This window comes from Adiantum capillus-veneris, chromosome 8 (assembly GCF_014529385.1).
Source record: "Adiantum capillus-veneris isolate H3 chromosome 8, ASM1452938v2, whole genome shotgun sequence".
NCBI lineage: Eukaryota > Viridiplantae > Streptophyta > Polypodiopsida > Polypodiales > Pteridaceae > Adiantum > Adiantum capillus-veneris.
The window spans coordinates 154,835,957-154,857,480 of NC_140938.1; the positions used below are offsets into that span (position 1 = coordinate 154,835,957).

The 21,524-nt window shown below is 45.4% G+C and overlaps 1 protein-coding gene across 7 annotated transcripts in view; it reads left to right on the plus strand.

Annotated features, from left to right (window-relative positions):
- Positions 1–1,031: 1,031 nt before the first annotated feature.
- Positions 1,032–21,524, plus strand: part of LOC147453202 (uncharacterized) — a 94,191-nt gene continuing 73,698 nt past the window's right edge. The window contains exons 1-2 of one of the 7 annotated variants that reach the window (XM_086519108.1): positions 1,032–1,295; positions 11,729–11,809. In XM_086519108.1, coding sequence (XP_086375234.1) covers positions 1,128–1,295; positions 11,729–11,809 — 249 coding nt within the window. In that variant the 5' untranslated portion in view covers positions 1,032–1,127. The remainder of the gene's footprint in view (positions 1,296–11,728; positions 11,810–21,524) is intronic. The other 6 variants (XM_086519105.1, XM_086519107.1, XM_086519109.1 and 3 more) reach the window with 6 other exon arrangements.

The window sequence follows — 21,524 nt, forward strand, 5'->3', positions numbered from 1 at the left end:
AGTTGTCTGGAAGGCCTTCCACTAACTGCTCTGAGTTGGGAGCGAGAGGACTCATTCGTCAACACTTCCTTACATTGCTTATTGAGTACAATGATCTTGTTGAAGGGGGAACGAATGTTAGACGACGATAATGTACATAATTAAGAGGGCCGATCGGGTTGGCCGAGAAGATCTCTAGAAAGGGATCAGCCATGCCAACTCAAGGGTTGCTCCAAGTGAGAATCGACCGGGTGTGAATAGGGCTAGAGGGTTCTCAAAGAGAATAAATGGTTGGGTGAAAAGTTTTGGGTATGCCATTGAATGCTTGCAGTTTTTTGGACGAAAGAGAGAGAGAGAGAGAGAGAGAGAGAGAGAGAGAGAGAGAGAGAGAGAGAGAGAGAGAGAGAGAGCATTTGAGAGTTTGAGAGGGAGAGGGGAGACCTCCAGGACATAGCCGAAGGCTGAGCAAGGAAGCAACCCTCGTACACCAACGTCCTTTTTTTTTACAACAGGTGTTTATCCCTTTCCAAATATTAGCCCCATAAAACATGGTCGAGCAAGCGCCGCCAACCATCGGGCCACACGTAGGCATCACCATGGACACCTAATTGAGCACCACGTGCTCAGAATAGTGGAGAGAACTTGTAGCAACCAGCTAGGAACCTCCTCCTCAAATAACCCACCTCAAGAGGAGGATGCACTCGAGTGTTCAAGGGCAAGAGCCCTAGCAACATGAACACCAAGTGAGCACAAAGTGTCCCTCTAGAGAAGACCCAAGAGGGGATTGTAACTCACAACCCGTAGGTTGAGAAGCCAAAGCCTTACTTTTAGACCAACTCTTTGGGGACCTCCCGCTTATACAATTATAGTTCACCATGGCATTGCTAGGTTTGCCAAGTTGTTGAGCCCCCCTCTGACATGACCTGAGACCTACTTTCCAGTAAATTCTCCACAGAAAATAGACGCCAGCCTTGTTACCTTGAGGCTTGAGCCCGTCCGAGTGTGACACTAGCATCATTACGTCGAGATAGACGGCTCCCGTTGAGCCTGCCAGAGTGTGACACCGGCCTTACACCCTAGCCTTACACTCTTGTTCTAAAAGTTCTTCCATTTCTACGTACCACGTGACATGATACTGCGACAATCAAATGCAAGAGGTTCGGTATACGGCGCCACCAGAGATGGCGGCGGGCGCCGCCAGCATGGATGCTGACATTGCTGAGGAGAAAGAAAGCCTGTGCCCCAACCATAGGGACCCCTCCAGCGCTCTCAAGTTGCTCTCGCATAATGCAGCACTCTGTCGGAATTTTGAGCACGTAAGAACGCACTGAGAGAGAGAGAGAGAGAGAGAGAGAGAGAGAGAGAACATTGATTCAACTCTACTGTTTCGCTTGCTCTATCTGGCCCTCTTGGATTGGCCATTGAATGAAGGAAGCTCTTGTTACAGCCTAAAATGACAGCTCATGTGCGGCCCAACTCTCCATGAGCGCAGAGCAACCCAGTGGGTAGTATCACTTTATTTGAAGCTCAAAAGAATAAGTGGCTAGATGCTAGCTTAACTTCCCATGATTGGCCATAATGGCTGAGTTTAAGGTTGGAGGTTATTATCAGAACAACAGAAAGGAAAGAGAAAAGAAGAAGATCTTTGCCTGATCTTTGGTTGGGTGTGATACCTTTGTGCACTACATTAAGGCCTGCCATGTGCATCAAACATGGAAGGCCAACATTAACTCGTATGAAGTTTTCCGATGAATCTACCTCTATATTCTATTCGATTCCTGCAGCCATTCCATATGCAAGAGAAGAGTGTCAAAGCCTCACAACATGATGGTCTGAACTACATGCATGTGATGATGTAACGATGGTCAATGAACGAGGTAAATCCACATGTAGCTATGTATTGGCCATTGAGTGGACAAGTAATCAAACTAAGAAAGGGCTGATGCATGCATACAAGTAACCCATCAGCTGCTTGTGAAGCCATATCACTACAGGCATCCATGTAGCACAGGCTAACAAGACCCCTCTTGAGCACAACATGATCAAGAAAAAGGGATGCCAAAAGCGAGGCGAGCAACATGTCCAATTTCAAAATAGGAATCTTCGTCAAATGAAGGAGAAACTAGGCTGAGTTGGAGTTTTCTGATGATAACTCACTTATTTGTGACCCATTTGACTAACCAACTGGACCCACATGTTCCTCTAACCTAGACCTACATGCTCGTCATACCAACTGACCACCAGAGTGTAATAACATCTATCAAAACACGTGTACAAACAATTTATGCAAGAGGGTTCCAAAATTGGAAAACCTAATCTATTGGACTCGTTTGGACATGTAGGTCGTGCGAATAGGTTTACAAAATTGTTGGTACTAATCCTCCTAGGATTCTAGACACTCCTAACTAGAAATTTGTCTCTGGAAGTCGATGAAACATGTCCACGTGACACACAGAGCCATGTGCACGTGAAATCCCCTTTTGCTTAAGGTGAGGTACGGGTACCGAACTCCATGCATGCCATAAGATGGTCTCAAATGAATAGTCTTCTAGATGATGTCCTCCACGGCTACTTTTGAGAGAGACTCCCTCCGGGGATGTGGAAATGTTTAGCAGACACGGATGGTGATGATACATCTACTAACAACCAATGGACTACCTCTCCTGGATCAACGATTCCCTTTGTGGTTATTGGCTGGCCTTCGTTGCCCCAACTCGGGCGGTGTGAACCAAAGTGCAAACTGGCACAAAGTGATGAGGTGCCTGCTCGGGAGTCGAGCTATTGAAAACCCTAATTCTGCAATCCCTAACCCTAAAACCTGCAAACCCTAAAATTTGCCAGAAACCCTAATCCTAACCCTAAAAACTGTCCTAAACCCTAATCCTAACCCTAACCCTAGCAGCAGGCTGAAAATTCAAAAATTGCACTGGTAGCTGCTTTTGTGTCAATTGCTTTTCCTACGTAATTTGAGAAGAGAGAGAAAGAGTTTGCTTTATTTTTAAAAACTCAAGTGAGTTTGATAAAGAGAAAAAGGAGTCTTTGCTTTGAGGCTTTTTGATCTGAAGCTTTTGGGACTCTGCTTTTGGGTATCCCTTGTAATCTTTATATACACGGTTTAGGGCTCACTTTGCAAAGCATCTGGACGCAGTCTGAGAGTGAAACCCTAACCGCTCTCTTGTACTTTGAACATTGATTAATACATAATGAAATACCGAAAGGGGCGCCGGTCTTTGGGACCAATATCTCCAGGCACGGAACTCCACCGGGCCAGTGCAAATCTATTGTAAACTGTGAACTGTTTTGAAGTGGTTATTTGGTGTTGTCGTGATTGATTCTTTACTTGGGTGTCCAAGTCTGTTACAGTGGTATCAGAGCACGGCCGATTTCTCTTCTACGGGAAATCGGATCCCTACTTTTTTTTCCGCGGCACCTATGGCTTCACACAAGGATCAGTCGACTCCCTCTGCATCTGGAGATGCGGACAGGGATCACAACGAAGATTTCGGCAGAGAGGATGGCCCGCCTCGGCCTACTCAGGCGGAGCAAAGAGAGATGAAGCGTCGTCAATTGATCGGTGATGCAACAAAGATGATGCTCAGTTTTGCGAAGGACCCGAAATTGACAAAATATACGAGTGAGACTTCTTTTCAAGGAGTGCACGAGCAGTGGCACAAAACCACACCACCACCCCGAAACCCGCTCTCAAGAAACCTTCTGCTCACAAGCAATATTCAGAGAAGGAATTAGAAGAGGTGGTTGATGCACGGATCACTCAGCTTTTTGACGCGTAGAATAAAGCTAAAAAGCATGGCAAAAAGCAGAAGAAAGGCACTGACTTCCCAAGTTATTTGGGTCGTCAGTCGACATTTGACAAAGCAAAGAAACAAAAGAAGTGTGTTCGATTTGAAGAAGTACTCAGTTGTTCTTCTTCTTCTTCTGACAGTTCTTCTAGCTCTTCAGATTCGAGCAAAGAAGACAGAAAAGGCAAAAAGCGAAGCAAGAAACAACGCTTCGGAAAGAGCAAGAAAAAGGCAAAGAAGTCTAAATCTCGCCCAGTGAGTGACAGTCCTACAGAGGACTCGTCTACAGACAGTCCAGACTCCGATGACGAAAAATTTTATGCGAACAAGAATTTTTATAAAGCCAACCAGTATGACTTTCAGGAAGATAAAAGCAAGAAAGTCCGAGAGTTTAAGGAAGGTGGACAGTCGATCAAATTTGACAATTTTTCAGGATACAAAGATGCTTCCAAGGCTTTGTCTTTTATACAGCAGTTTGACATTGCTTCCGCGGGAGGACGCTACTCAGAGCACTCCAAGATTCGGAGAGCTGCCTCTTATTTTACGGGATATGCTCGAACTTGGTGGTCCACGCTTCTTTTAAACAAGACTGCGCCAGTTAAATGGCTGAAATTTAAGAAGCTTTTTATTTCTTCTTGGTTGACGCAAGAATATGAACGCGATATACGAGCTGCTTGGAACCATCTTCAGATGACCAAGAGAGATACAGTGGATGCTTACTGTGAGCTCTTTTCTACCTGCCTCTTCATTCAAGAAGATCTCGTTCAGAGAACAGATTGAGCGGTTTACCTTGGGTCTACCTATAGAGATCCGAGATCACTGCTTGGAACAGAAGTCAGCTTCTATTCAGGAGTTTATGAGTCATGCGAAACGCGGCTTTGCCATTCACTCTGGCAGTCTTACCTACTCCACCGACGAGGTCATGACACAACGAGCCAAACAGACTTCAGCGAATGAAAGTAGAAAGAGAAAGAGCAACTCAGAAAAGAAGGATGCACGATCTAAGCTTACTCCTGAGGAGAGAGCTCGCTTCATTAGGGAGGGGAAGTGCTTTTGATGCGGGGAACATGGACATATCTCCTAGAAGTGCCCTAACAAGGCATCGAATGAACAAGATGAAGAAAGGCCAAAAAGTTCTAAAGCAGCTGAGAGATGTGGCAGAAAAGGCAGATAAAAAGCAGAACTAGTACCACATGGCGTGGGACCTGAACCGAATCAAATGAATGAAAGTACAAACTTTGCCGCTTTTAGGGCAAAGTAAAGGATCAGGAAGCTCTTTTGAAGGAGCCAAGGCCAACTTCTTTTCACTTGGAATTAGCGGCTCGATTTGGAATTACGCTCGACAGGTTGAGGCCACAGGCAGACGTAGTTCGATTGGCACCCGGACGGGATGTTGCCATTACATCGAGCATTGGCAAACTTCGTTTGCAAGGACAGGGGTGTTCAGGGCACGCGAGTGACGTTCTACTCGGAATCCCTTGGTACCACAAGAACTACGCCGTGGTTGACTACCGGGCCGAGAAAGCGACTGACAAATGAAGGGCTCAAAGATTGTACTTGATGAACTTCAGTTTCTTTACTCATTCTTTTGGGAGAGAAGTGAACGATGGATAAAGGTTGAATATGTTTTGACCTGAACAAAAGAATGCCAAGATTTTTCTCAACACTCATGCCGATTGCTTTTTCGAGGGCTTGAAGATCATACCATTGATCTGATACTTGGAAGCACACTACCGAACCGGCCACCTTACCATGTGAGCCGAGCACAGAATGAAGAGATTATGAACCAAGTGAAAGACCTCTTGGAAAAAGGTCTCGTCCAGCCTAGTACTTCACCGTATTGCTCTCCAGTGTTGTTGGTTTTGAAGAAAGACGGATCTTGGAGAATGTGTATCGATTATAGAGCTCTCAACAAAATCACCATCAAGAACAGATTTCCGATTCCTAGGATCGATGATATACTCGACAGATTACAGGGATCCTCGTGCTTTAGCAGGATTGATTTGAAGAGTGGATATCATCAGATCAGAATCGCGCCGGGAGATGTCTACAAGACAACTTTTCGGACGACTTTTGGGTTATTTGAGTTGTTAGGTGCAGCGGAATGAATGTTGTATTTTCTCAAGATTAGTGATCTTTATTTCTCAAGGTTCCTTTTTAGTTCTTAGGGAAAGAGAGAGCTTTTCGTCTTGTAGAGTGCTGTGGTCACGAACAAAGTGAGTGGATATTGTGCGTGCAAGTGAATGAGACTGAGAAAAGGAGAGAGAAGAGGTACGACACCCGAGAGGTTGTAAAACCCTCCTCCGAAGGCCCCACTCTCGTCGGCGAGAGTGGTCTACTTTGATTGCACAAAGGTTTACAATGCGTATGCAATTGACTATGCAACTTGGTCTATGCCGACGACGACGACGATACGACGACGACGACGATGATGACGAAGATGGCTGAAATCTGAGATCTTCTAATCGCTGAATTTCGGGACTGTTTCGGTGGCTAAAAATGACTGTTTTGGCTGCTTTTTCTTGGCTGAAAAATGAGGTTTCTTAGGGCTGAAAACTGATGGTCTGTACGGGCTGAATCTGCTACACTTTAGGTGAATGATGCCGGTCTTAATTTGCTGCTGAAATCCAAAAACGCTAGGGGCTGAAATTGGTCCTTCTGTCGCCGGGGTTCTGCAAATGCAAAAACGCTAGGCTGATCTGCTGTGTCGTGATGATGCCGGGGCTGATCTGCTGTGCACAAATCGCCAAGGCTGATCTGATGTAAAAGCGCTAGGTCTTCTGTGGAGAAAACGCCAAAGTAGTCGCGGGGGTTGGTCTTGCTGAGAAGTTGCCTGTTGAGCAAGGTGCTCCTGCTGCCTCTTCTGCCAGAAAGTGCTAACTTGGGTTTGCTTATATATTAACTTAGCAAAATTGCCCTACCTACTTTTGTTGGAAAGTCACTTAAAAATAATAAGTGAAAATAACCAAAAATAGGAAAATAGGCTAAATGCATTGGAAAATTTCCCTAACTGATGCTAACGGATTCTGATGGGAATTCCGATGATCATGCTGTGTGCAACCGGAGGATATGCATCTATGCTAAGTGACTGGGCATGCACGGTCTACGAATAGACTCACAAAAGTGCCAGATCACTGCTAATCTAAACTTGACTTGACTGACGGGAGCCCTGCTATGGTGTAGCTTGTCCACGGACACATAGGGTTGGGATGTGTCACGTGACATGAGTTTTTGGTGATGCCTTTTGGCTTAACCAATGCTCCTGTGACATATACCCGGATGATGGACAGGTTTCTTCGAGAGTACAGGCTATTTGTTGGCACTTTCTTTGACGATATCATTGTTTTCTTCAAGAATGAGGCAGAATACAGAGATCATCTGCTTCAGGTCTTTCAAGCATTACGAGATCACAAGTTAGTGATTAATGCAAAGAAAAGTGATTTTTTTTTCCTACCAGAGATACACTTTTTGGGACACATTGCCTCAGCAGCAGGAGTGCAAATCGATCCTGCCAAGATAGAGACTATACGTGATTGGCCCGATTTGAAGAATGTCCATGAAGTTAGAAGCTTCTTGGGACTGTGTTTGTACTATAGGTGGTTCATTCGAAAGTTTGCAGAGGTTGCTTCCCCTTTGCATATCTTGACACAGAAAGGAGTCCCTTTCTCATGGGGGACCCACAGAGGTGACTGCCTTTCAGACATTGAAAGAGAAACTGACTATGGGGCCAGTTTTGACTTTGCCGGACTTGCAGAAGTCATTTGAAGTATATTGTAATGCTTGTGGTCGTAGTCTGGGTGCGGCCTTAATGCAAGAAGGCCATGTCATTGCTTACGAGAGCCGATTGTTCTCAAGGCCGGAGATGACAGCACAGATTTATGAGAAAGAGCTTTTGGCGGTTATCCATGCTCTTACTCAGTGGCAGCATTACCTACTCGGAGCGGATTTTACTGTCTTTACAGACCATCAGAGTTTGCACTACTTCTTGTCACAAAAGCAGCTTTTGGAAAAGCAGATGCGGTGGGCGAACATCTGTCACAGTTTCACTTCCAGATTGTCCATGTGGAGGGGTAGAAGAATGTGGTGGCAGATGCTTTGTCTCGGAAGCCGTTGGCTCTGGCTATTTCCGCGATACATCATAGGAACTTCGAAGATATGGTCGACCAGTATGCCACAGATACAGATTTTGCATACGTTTTCACACGGATATGGGATGGGGAGACAGTAGCGGGATATTCCATTCGCGATGGCTACTTGATGAGAAAAACCATGTTGTGCGTTACACAGCCGTTGAAGGAAAAGGTTATGACTGAATGTCACTGTCCACCTTTTACGGGTCACCGCGGCATTGCTACCACCATGAAAGGGGTAGAGAGATATTTCTTTTGGCCGAGACTCAAAAAGGATGTGGAAGAGGTTGTGCGTAGTTGCTTAGTATGCCAGAAGGTAAAGTTTGACAGGCATAAAGCACAGGGATTGTTACAGCCTTTACCCATACCCACCCGCCCCTGGGAAAGTATTTCAATGGATTTCATTTTTGATCTCCCGAGAATACAGAGTGGTCACGATGGTATCTGGACTGTTATTAACAGATTTAGCAAACACGCTCATTTCATTCTAGTGAAGAAAACAGTCAAGCCGGATCACTTAGCGAGACTGTTTGTGGCTCAGATCTTCAGATTACATGGCATGCCTGAGACGATCGTCTCCGACAGAGACCCCAGATTTACGACTTTGTTTTGGAAGGCAATTTGGGAGAACATTGGCACGCGGTTGGAGTTCTCATCATCGTTCCACCCGCAGACTGTTGTCGGGCAATCTAAGATTGCCAATTCAGTGGTTCTAGATTTATTGAAGTCGTATATCTCGGATCAGAAGACTCAATGGGAAAAGTATCTACCTTTGGTGGAATTTGCCTACAATAACACGATACACTCTTCGACGGGGAAGGTGCCATTTGAGATTGTTGAAGGTGCTGCGAAGGTTCGACCCTTCCTAAGCACGAAATATAAGATTTTTGGAAGCGGATGAATATACACGAGACTTAGATATGGCTTTTGCTAAGGTTTGAGAGGCTTTGCAGAAGTCTCAAGAACGATAGAAAAAGGCAGCGGATCGCCATCGTTGCGACTTGAAATTGAAGGAGGATGATAGGGTGCTCTTACGTTTTGAGAAGGCACGCCTAAGAAAGAAAAAGGGAAAGGACAGGCTTTTTCCAAAGCTTAGTATGCGATACTACGGACCTTTCCAGATTACTGAAAAGATAAATAATGTCTCCTTCCGATTGAAACTGCCAGATACTTGGAGGATTCACAATGCATTCCATGTGGGTCTCTTGAAACTTTTTAAGGGTGATGTGCCTAACGATGGGGAGCCTGATGTGCCTAACGATGGGGAGCCTGATGAGCAACCCAAAGTGGAAGAAAACGAGGAGATCTTTGTTCTTGAACAGATTTTGGCTCAGAAGGATACGAAGAAAGGTAAAGTCCGAAGGCGGTTCTTGGTTAAGTTCAAGAACTATCGTGCATTGGATGCGAAGTGGATGGAGGAGGGGGACCTGGCAGATACTCCTCAAATTGTGAAACTTTACCTCAATGCTTTTGGTTTAGCATAGTCTACTCCAAATGGAACCCAGAATTCAGCTTGGCCGGAGATCTGGTGTAGTGGGATACACAAGAGGAGAGTTACTCCGCTCCTTTGTCAACAGATGCCTTGATTTTTGATATTAAAGTCACTGATGTCTCTTTGAGCTTCAAGTATACTGACAATTGACAGTATTTTGCTGAATGACTTTATGAAATGGAATTCCTGATTATGATACTGATTTGTTCTTGACTTCTTTTAAGTGCAGGAACTGATAGACGAAATGACTGCAACATTTTGGTCTGATTGATCTCGAATAGACATGGTTGCAATAGGGGTTAGTCAATTGGACATCGATGAGGTCTCGATTGGATCTAGATGCGATTGCTAGCTACATTGCCGATAAATCATGGTCTAAGATCCGAATGAATGTTGAATGTCATGTGATGTCCTGGATGCCTAGTGATGTCCTGTGATGTCGTTTGATGTGACTGTCGATTGGTACATGTGCTAGATGTGTGTTCCTAGTACGTAGGTACTAACAGTCAGTGTCTGCTAAGACGGTTTATGGCCTCTGTCTGTTTTGCAGGCGTAATCGAGGGCGATTACAATGCTTTCAAGAGGGGGGTATGTCACAAAGTGATGACGTGTGTCGGGAGCCGAGCTGCTGAAAACCCTAATTCTGCAAACCCTAACCCTAAAACTTGCAAACCCTAAAATCTGCCAGAAACCCTAACCCTAATCCTAACCCTATCCCTAACCCTAACCCTAAAAACTATCCTATACCCTAACCCTAACCCTAAAAACTGTCCTAAACCCTAACCCTAGCAGTAGGCTGAAAATCCAAAAATTGCGCTGACAGTTGCTTTTGCGTCAATTGCTTTTCCTACGCAATTTGAGAAGAGAGAGAAAGAGTTTGCTTTATTTTTAAAAACTCAAGTGAGTTTGATAAAGAGAAAAAGGAGTCTTTGCTTTTAGGCTTTTTGATATGAAGCTTTTGGGGCTTTGCCTTTGGGTATCCCTTGTAATCTTTATATAAACGGTTTAGGGCTCACTCTGCAGAGCATCTGGACGCAGAGTCTGAGAGTGAAACCCTAACCGCTCTCTTGTACTTTGAACATTGATTACTACATAAAGAAATACCGAAAGGGGCGCTAGTCTTTGGGGCCAATATCTCCAGGCACGGAACTCCGCCGGGCCAGTGCAAATCTATTGTGAATTGTGAACTGTTTTGAAGTGGTTATTTGGTGCCGTCGTGATTGATTCTTGACTTGGAGTGTCCAAGTCTGTTACACAAACCGGATGGATGCGTGTAGAGCGATTGGCTGGATATGAAAACTGTCACATAGCGATGACGTGGCATGACCCTAGCAGATGAAAATGACCTTATAAGTTGTTCCAACTTATGGGTCCCTTTTCTGACGGGGCCCAAGGGACATGACTAATAAAAATAGGCCACAAAAAAGAAATCGCACAGGAAGTGCTGACGTGGCAGCTATATGGACCGCGATTGGTGCTGCCAGCTTTTGGCACCAATTTTTGGACCAGATGCTTTTGGAACTTGAAGCTTTTGAACTGATTGCTTTTGGGGCTTTGCTTTTGGCATCCCTTGTACTGTTTAAAAGAACCCTTGGGGCCTCACTTTGCAGAGAATCTGGACGTAGAGTCTGAGAGCAGAGTTCCCTTGGAAGTTGTACTTTGAAGTGATTAATGATAAAGAAATTCCAAAAGGGGCGCAAGACTTTAGGGCCAATACCTTTGGGCACGAAACAACGCCGGGCCGTGTCGACTCTATTGAATTGTGATTAAGTTTTATGACGTGTTTTTAAACAGTTCTCTTGTGTGTCATGCCAGATTCTCGACTTGGGGTGTCAAGTCTGTTACAGTGGTATCAAAGGTTCAGGTGTGTGCTTTTTTGAAAGCGCACCGGTCCTACCAAAAAAGAGCAGATAGAGCAAGACGACGCTAAGGGATTTCACACAAATTTTTATTAAATAATCTTCGTGTCCCAACCCTCGACTTATTAGCCACTCTCACCCTTACTTCGTTGTGCATCGGGCACGCTCCCGTCTTCATTGCTCTGTCTTACAGGGCATAAGCCACAAGGAAATCAAGACCGCTTGCGAGAGAAAAAGGAGTTTGTTTTTTTTTAATGCTATTCTGTGTTGCAAAGACCCATAAAAACCTATTCGACGGTTGAGAATTCGGATTAGTGACAGAAGGCAAAGTTGATCCTCTCATCAAGCTCTACGCATTGACGCGAACAGATTTTATATCCAAAAACTTTGGAAAGTTAGGGTTTTTGCAAAAAATTTCAGCATGTGTGAAATTAATGTTTTATGGAAGATCTTGTTATTTGTGTACAGATAACAGGTGATGGGAGCGAGGAACTCACATGTGCAAGCATTGGGAAGCATGGAGCTGGACATCCACTTATTTGCAACGAGGTGAGCCATCTCCTTGAAATTTTGCTTGTTTTGCAGGTGAAATCGAGGATGAGATGGTGAGGAATTTGCAAATGAAAGCAATTGGGAGCAATGACGGGTCAAGAATGAACCCGATCACGATTCAAGATAAGAATCATGAATTTTGAATGATGATGACGACTGACGATGAATAGGTGATTGGATAGTGTGCTAAGCTCATCAAGAGTTCCCAAGAGATGAGATTGCTACACAGGGAAAAGATGACTAGACTGAATGATTGAAACAGAGTGTTCAGTACGAACTAAGTGTGTGATTTGTAAACCGGAATTCTCGGAAATGAATATGATTTTTGAGTACTCACTCATGTGATTGTGTTTGAGTGCAGGATTGGAAGACGAAATGACCGCAGTATTTTGGTATTGAGAGTCTATGGACATGATCGCAATAAGTAGTTAATCCGATATCAGTGAGGTCCGGTGTGGATCTAGATGCGATTGCTAAACACGTTGCCAGGAATCATGGTCCTAGATCTGGATGGATTTTATGTGATATTATTTAAATGTGATGTGAATGTGCAGTGACTGTCGTCTTTGTGCAAGTGCTAGATTTGTGTCATCTTGCACGTCGTTACTTAGTCGGTGTCTACTGAACTGGTTAATGGCTTATATCGGATTTTGCAGGTTGTAATCAAGGGCGATTACAATTCTTTCAACAAGGGGGTATGCCACCAAGTGGTGATGTGGCAAGACCCTAGCAAATGGAAAATGACCTTATAAGTTGCTCCAACTCATGGGTCCCTTTCCGACGGGGCCCAAGGGACACAAGACTATTAAAAATAGGCCAAAAAGAAGAAATCGCATAGGAAGCGTCAATGTGGCATGTCACAAAACGGGAGCGTACACGAGCACTTAGAAATCTGAAAATTATAATACTTTGCAAAAGGGAGAGAAGGGAGAAGATCGACACAGTATTGGGGAGCAGAAGATGGGCTGGTCCCCCCCCGTTAAGAGTATTCTTTTATTCAGGGAGAATTCTTATATAAGCACGAGAACCGGAGGAAACCCCTCCGTTCTGTAACCTTAGACCCGAAGGTCGTGCTTTCCCGTAAAGGGCTTAGGCACAAGGCCGTTCCTTCCCGTAAGGGACTTAGGCGCGAAGCCGTACTTTCCCGTGAGGGACTTAGGCGCGAAGCTGTACTTCCCGTGAAGGGCCTTCCCGTAAGACGGGAGATTCCTGCAAAACAAACCACACAGAGCAACAATTCTCAATGCGTATCAACACCTTATACCTGTCGCTCCTTGCTCGGAGAATCGACCTCCGTACTCAGTCATCACGCGAACACTTGCAGTTTCCGTCGCCAGTCTTTGCTCCAGAATCCCAGCGCTAGTGCTTTCTGCTGCTTCCGGCTTGCTGAGAAACTGAACGCTGGCTGTTCTTTTATAAGCCGTGGCACCCGGCGGGAATAGAGGCCCAAAAAGCAGAGCCTGGCGCTCCTAGAGAGAGGAGAGAGAAAGATCGCAAATTCAGACCCCCCCCCCCCTGCGTAGCTTTTTAGCGCTGTCTTTTTTTTGAGGGACTTGCTTTATTTTATTAATAAAGGCCTGGTCACTTAAAAGTGACCGGCCACTTTAATAAAATAAAGTGTGAACCTGTTCAAACTTTAAAAACTCACATAGTTAATGAAAACAATGCTACACGGACACGTTCCAGGCGTCCCCGGGTGCAGGACACGACACAGATGCAATGCAGACACAGACTCCTCGCGGGAAAACATCTGCCCTCCCGCGAATGTTCCTGCTTTTCGTAAAAAGCTTCATTGAACCCATCTTTATTCTTGTGCTTGCGTTCTTACGCGTATTTTCTTACTCAGTTCGGATTTCCTCCTTAGCCTACGGGATGCCCCCTTACTGATGCACCCGTCACCCATCATGTGACGCATCAGGGGCACTCGTAACCCGGCCCTTTCCACCGAACTTACGGAAACTCCTCCGTGATGTTTACCGTCACCCATCAAATGACACATCAGAGTTGTCCGTTCTTGATGGCAGTTCCTGTAGCTACAATCTGTTAACAGTTCCTAGTGCACACAATAAAATATCCTAAAAAAGAGATTAATCATTAAAAATAAGGAAATAGTCCAATTAGCAACATGGCAGCTCTACAGACGTTCCGTGATTTGCGTTGCCAGCTTTTGGCGCCAGTTTTTCGACCAAATGCTTTTGGAACTTGAAGCTTTTTGAACCGATTGCTTATGGGGCTCTGCTTGTAAGGTGCAATGGAAGTGAATGTTGATAGTGCTATGGATGAGTGCTCCGAACTGTGCTCAAGGGTTCCTTTTTACTTACAGAAGGGAGAGCCTTCCGTTCTTCTTAGAGAGAGAGTGCAATGATCACAAACAAAGTGAATGCAACTGTGAATGAGAGTGCTGAGAGAGAGAGAGAGAGAGAGAGAGAGAGAGAGAGAGAGAGAGAGAGAGAGAAGACCAGATGGTTCTCAAACCCTTCTGTAAGGGCCTCCCTTGTCACAAGACGGGCACCACGTGCCAATAGAAAAGAACAGACTGAACAGACTTTTAGCACTTCATTAACAATTGAACTGAGAGAGAGAGAGACGACACTCGACATGGAGTGGCGGAATTCCACCCCGGAGAGTATTGGCCCCAAACCTTGGCGCCCCTTTCGGTATTTCTTTATATTGCATCAACACAGTACAAGCCGGTACTCCAGACTCTGCACCTTCTCTAGGAAGCATGCCAGAGAATGAGCCCTTAGCACATATTTAAAGGCCCTTGGCCTATGAAAAGCAGTTTACATGAAAAGCCTTCAAACTCAAAAGCTCCAGGTCCAAAAGCAATGCCAAAAAGCTGCCAACAATCACATAAATTAGTACAGCCTGCCACGTCATCGGTCAGTGCAAAACACGGAAATCCGTACAGCCTACCACGTCATCAACCAGCGTAATTTTCGAAAATCTGTCAGCTTTTCGTATGTGTGTGGGTCTCGCTTTAGTTTAATCCTTTATGTCACTTGGGGCCCCATCGGACGGGGTCCCCATAAGTTGGTAGGACTTCTTCTTCTGTTACTTGTTCTTCTTAGGGTTTAGGCCCCTCGGCCGGCATCTGCAAGTCGGCTCCCTTCTTCAGGGCTTTGATACGTCAGCAATTTGTGACACCCCTCTCTATGGCGAGAGAGGTCTATGCTATAGATTGCACAAATCTGGTATAATGGTCTAGATGTTGTGGACTTGATGATGACAATGTCGATGACGATGATGGAGACTATGACGGTGTCGACGACGACGACTTCAAGGCTGAAAACTGAAAACCCTAGATGCTCTACTGGGGATCTACTGCTATGGTGGTGTTGCAGTCTGAATCTGCAACTGCTTCACCGGACTAGGACTGAAATGCAAAAACGCTGGTGGTAGAGACTGAAAATGCTGATCTTCTTCTTCTTGAGAAAACGCTACTAGGGCTCCTATTGAGGTGCTGCCTGCCTGTTGGGTGTGTGTCTCCTTGTGTCTCTGCTTCTTCTACTTCTACTGAGTGCCCAATGGTTTTCTTTTATAGTTCTTTAGCAATTTGCCCTATCTACTTTTCCAACAAAAGTTTGTCACTTATTAATAATTAAGTGAAAAATGTATCTTTGACAAAAAAGGGTTCTATGCTCTGGAAAATGCTTCTGATGGGTACTGAATGTCGTGCTAATGATCATGCTATGTGTAATCAGAGGGTATGCAACTATTCAAAGTTCCTAGACATGCACGACCTGCGCACATGCTCACAAGGGTGCCAGAACACTTCCTAGGCTAACTTGAACCCTAGAATTGGGATAGCTTGTCCACATGCACATAGGGTTAGATGTGCATGTGACATTGCTTTTGGCATCCTTTGTACTGTTTAAAAGAGCCCTTGGGGTCTCACTTTGTAGAGCATCTAGATGCAGAGTCTGAGAGCAGAGGTCACTTGGGAGTTGTACTTTGCAGTGATTAATCATAAAGAAATATCGAAAGGGGCGCCAAACTTTGGGGCCAATACCTTTGGGCACGGAACAACGCAAGGCCGTGTCCACTTTATTGAATTGTGGTTAAGTTTTGTGAAGTGGTTTTAAGTGATTCTCTCGTGTGTCGTGCCAGATTCTCGACTTGGGGTGTCCAAGTCTGTTACACAAACGCCGATGCTCAGAATTTTACCTGCCAGCCTACGCTTCCCCTATGCGGGAAGACTAGCGAGAGCATCGCCGAATGGGAGATGAAGATGGATATGTCTTTTGGAATGCCCATGAACCATGGCAAGTCCTCTGTATGATGTCTCATTATATCGCCAAATAACTCTTCAAAGATGAGGGCTCCTATTGGGACTTCGACTAGATCGCCTGAAAGCTCTAGATAAATCCTCGTCTCTGCAACGGATGTGGTTGTGAATGTAGGCTGACGATGCTTGCGAAATCCCACGGTGATTGCCTTGGATTGAAACCCTTTGGCTCCGGATTGATGGCCACCGATTGCTAAGAAGATGTGGATGGTGTGGACCCGATGTGCTGCCAAAGATGTGTACAGATCAATGATGATGCAACGCCTCTTCCAGAATGATGGAATTCTCCAAGTAGATGTTAGGTGCAGCGGAATGATTGTTTGCGCTTTGCTCAAGATGAGTGCTCCGAACTGTGCTCAAGGTTCCTTTTGTTCTTATGGAAGGTAGAGCCTTCCGTTCTTAATGGAAAGTGCTATGATCACAACAAAGTGAATGGACACTGTGCGTGCAAGTGTATGAGACTGAGAGATAGAGAGAGAAGAGAGATACGACACCAGAGACGTTGTAAACCCTCCTCTGAGGGCCCTACTCTCGTCGGCGAGAGTGGTCTACTTATTGTTGCACAAAGTGGTACAATGCGGATGCAATGGACTGATGCAACTTGGGACTATGCTGATGACGACGACGACTTTAGGGCTGAAATCTGTGGTCTTCTATCTGCTGAATTTCGGGGCTGTTTCGATGGCTGAAAATGACTGTTTTCGCTGCGTTTTTGTGGGCTGAAAATTGGGGTTCTTCTGCATCCAACTAGGGCTAAATCTGCTGTCGTCCTAGAAGGCTGAAAACACTGTTCCTCTGCTGAAGAAAACGCTGATCCTGAGGTTGATCGCTAGGGCTGAAAATGCCAAAAACGCTGGCTGCCTCCTAGCGTTAGTGAAAATGCTGGCTGCTGGGACTTGATGGCTATCCTTGGAATGGCTGGAAACGCCAGGCTGTGGAGGTAATGATGAGGCCACAGAAAACTCTAGCTTGAAGGGGTTGGCGACGAGGGAAACACAAACGCTGGGGGTGCTGATGGGGGTTCCTGCTGAGAAGGTGCCTGTTAAGCGGGAAGCTCCTGCTGCCTCTTCTGCCAATTAGTGCTAACTTGGGTTTGCTTATATACAAACTTAGCAAAATTGCCCTACCTACTTTTGTTGGAAAGTCACTTAAAAATAATAAGTGAAAAATGTCAAAAATAGGGAAAATAGGCTAAATGCACTGGAAAATACCCCTAACTGATTCTAATGGATTCTGATGATCATGCTATGTGCAACCAGAGGATATGCATCTACACCAAGTGACTGGGCATGCACGGTCTACGAATAGACTCACAAAAGTGTCAGATCACTTCTAATCTAGACTTGACTGGACTGATTGAACCCTGATCATGCTGTAGCTTGTCCACGGACACATAGGGTTGGATGTGTCACGTGACAATAGATGGGAGAGAGTTGTGCAAACAATGCTAAGACTCCAAAGCTAATAGGCTGATGTGGATGGCGCCTTCCTTTGTTGTCATAGGCTGCTAACAAATCCTGATACTCGCAATTAACACATGTTTCCAATGCACGTCTTCAATGATGTGATTTGTGATATTGAAGAATTTATGACTGCAAATATCCATGCTAGGAATTCTTTATGTCGAGGAGGTCGAGCACACACCAAGTCAGCTACCCTCACGCAGGCGCAACACAATTGTAACCCTCGGTACACAAAGTTTGCATTTCCTACGCTCAAGGTGCAGGTTCCTACTTGGAATCGCAGGTCTTGCAGTTCCATGAGTGAGAGAAGTGTCCTTGGGCGAAACGCTACAACACACACTTAAACACTAGAGAGGAAAAAAATTCAAAGATTCGTGGATTAGTGCAAAATCGCAAAGCTTTGATACCAATGTGATGTGTAGCGGAATTAAAACGGTGAAGATCTATACTTTACATTTCCACAAATCTTTACTTCTTTCCTTGCTTGAATGTATGCTATTTAGCACGAGAGATGGTTCCTTTTATTTCCGAGAGAGAGAGAGAGAGAGAGAGAAGAAGAAGAAGAAGAAGAAGAAGAAGAAGAAGAAGAAGAAGAAGAGAGTTTTAACGTCGTAGGAAACTATCCCAAGAGACTTTAAAGATCTAGCCGATGAGGAGTTGAACTCAAGACCTGTTGTTCCAGAGAGAGACCCGATGGGGTCCCAATCAACCCTCTCAAGGGCCTCACACACCGTTGCCGATGTGGTATTTGCTTTTGATTGCGTTAATGGAATATACACACATGCAATACCTCAATGCAGATTCTACTGAATCGAATGGGAGATGTGTTAAAAGTTATGGCATCTCAAGTGAACTGCCCAATGCGATCCATTATCACTTATTTCTCAAAGTCTAGGTAGGGTAATTTACTTAGATGGGTATATATGCAACCCATTGCCCCCATTGTACAAGTATCAGCTATTCATTGCCAAGGTTGGTTGGTTCAGGAGACTCTCTCTCTCTCTCTCTCTCTCTCTCTCTCTCTCTCTCTGGTGCTTTCTTCCCTTGGTCTCTACTCTTCCGCATCGTCGAATTTGACATGGTATCAAAACCTTGGTGGAGCAAGGTGTTTTGCTGAGAAGAAGAAGCCGTGAAGAGTTTACTTTCCCTTGTCGCCAACTCAAGCATCTCCCACTACCCTCTGTCGGCATCACCCCAGGGTTCCAATACTGGAAAACCTAATCTATTGGACTCGTCCGGACATGTAGGTCCTACAAACAGGCTCATAAAATTGCTGGTACTAGTCCTCCTAGGATTCTAGACACTCCTATCTAGGGATAGGTGGAGAATAGGCTCTGGAAGTCGATGAAGCATGTCCACGTGTGGCACACAGAGCCATGTGTATGTGACATCTTAGCATCTAGGACCATTTTATCAACATCTGGGTAATCTACAGCAAATACCTCTCTAGCGATAGAGAGGGGGTCCTTGGAGGGGGGTATGAGATCCCACCTGGTGTTAGTCTTCTTCTCTCTCTATCACTCACAAAAGCTTCACTCACAGTATCGTTCTCTCTGTAGTCTATTGCACAATTACCTCATGAAGTAAAAGGAACCTTGAGTATACATTGAGCACTCATTTTGAGCATTCACCATCAATCATTTTCGCTTCACATCACATTATTAACAGATCTCTTTGGCATTATTCGGTATCATCACTCAAGAAAAGAACTTGAAGAACCTCTCTCAGAATTTTTTTATCAAGAAGTTTCGTGGCCTTGCCCCGGACTTATTAGCCACTCCCATGCTTAGTCCATTGCGCATTGGGCGCACTCCCATCTTCATTGCTATGTTTTAAGGGCCATTAAGCCATAAAGAACCACATTTTTTTTGTGCTTGTTTGAGATTGCACGTAACTCAAGACCACTTGGGCGTGTCGATCTCTCTAATCTGTGTTTTGCAGAGTGGTAGGTAACCTAGAAAAGAAGGGCTTGTCGAGCCTCCCCTTGTTCCTCTTTCTAATTATTGAGAGCCGACCTTGCACATTTTGTGTAAGCACAACACTGCCAAGGGGTGCACCCGCAAGAAGGAATTGATCTTGGGTAAGAGAAAAGCCTTCTTAAATGCAGAGCATTACCAAGTACTAAGAACCGCCAAGTACCCAAGAACCCCAAATACCCAAGTACCTCAAGTAGCCAAGAACCAGAAGTAACGAAGTAACCCAAGTTTCCAAGAGCTCCGATTACCCAAGAAACCAAGTATCCCAAGTACTCTAGTACTCAGTGCACGGTCATCACCCGTGCCGAAGCGGAACGGATACTTTGCGCGAAGGTGATTAGTTTGAAGTTGGAGAAGATGCCCCTCCACCAAGAAGATGGTTGAATCCTCCTTCGTCTCCATCTACTCCACGGATTGCACCAAATTCTATGAAGGCTTTGTAAAGTCTATGATGGAGATGATGCTACACTAGGAGGCTTAGCAGGCCGAAGTTGAACGGAAAAAAGAGGCTCAACGGGCCGTAGTCGAAAAGAAACACATGACTCTAGAAAGGGATATGAAGCTCGTCATGTAGCTGTTGAAGAAAATAGGATAGCTATGGAGCTAGAGTGTGATCAGGCACGCAAAGCTCAACGCATAGTCGCTGAAGAACACAAGGTAGTTGTGGAGCTAGTGAAACCGGCCTGTTCAATCCAAAAAGGGCGGTAGACTTTACTTTAAACCTTGATTTAGCTTTCACCCATTTAATTTGTCGTCCACTTTACCTGTACTTTCAAGACACAACAAAGGGGAGAGGGATACAGGCTGCTAGATTGCACCTGTATGAGTAGACTGACACCAGACTGGCCCCTAACTTAGGCGCCCCTTTCGGTATTTCTTTTTTGTTCAACAGAGGGAATAAACGTTGTGGATCCCTACAAGCTGTCCCGCACACACTTGGCTGAATTTCAACTGTTCCGGCCCGATTTCGGCAGCATAACTGTACTAGGACCCTTCACAGTCAGTATTCCCACGCATTGACTGACTTTCCCGACGCATACGGGCACTTTGCAAAACCTGGCGAGAATCTGCAGCACGCTGAATTCTCTGTTTTCAGCCCCGAAAATGCGCGAGATCACCTGTATAGCGGTCCCCTTGCGTCCCCGAACCTCCTGGAGGTATTAGGGTCCGTTTAGGGCCAAAACCCTAAACCTACAAAAATACACAGCAGGCTGTAATTTACTGTTTCGGGCTCCGTTTCGCGTGCCGGTCGCATCCGTAGCAAGTCCTCGAGCTCCCGCACCTGTAGGGCTACTTGCCCTTTGAATCGGACGAGATTTCTAGCGTGAAACCTCTCCGAATTCACCTGTACCTGCGGGGGATTAGCCGCTAGCTAATCCAGTACCTGTGCAAGAGGCTCTTGCCTCGGCAATCGCGCATGAACCCACACAACTGTACATTGGTCAAATGAAAAGCCCACTAGAGGGGCATAACATACTGCCATAGGGGAGAGAGAGGGCAGTGCGTAGCATGCAGGGCATCACTCCTGGCACCGCACTGTACATAGGAGGGAAAGCAAGCACTCCATAGCTCTTAACCTGTGACAAAAACTGAAAATGAGCCTCTCCCAGCTTAAAATTCAGCGCCCCCTTCTCTTGCATGAGGAAAGTGCACCAGAAGGTGCCACTTGGCACATTTATAAGCATTTTCCCGTTTCGGGGTTGCCGCCTAAAAATCTCCCAACCGGTTGCCCAGTTGACTTCACGACAGAGTAAGAAAATGTTCCCCTTGTCATTCCGGAGGTAATGACGCAAACACATTTTCAAGTCCCAAAATAGCAGTTCCCTAAATTTTAGGAGATGCTGCCATTGTATCTTTCTAGGTCATCTGACCCCCTTTGTACACTGCAGCCACACCCAGAACTGAAATGTAGCCTCTGTAGCAAAGGATTCGCTTTGGCTAGTCAATGACCCCACTTTGGCTAACCATAGTCCTTGTCCAACCTT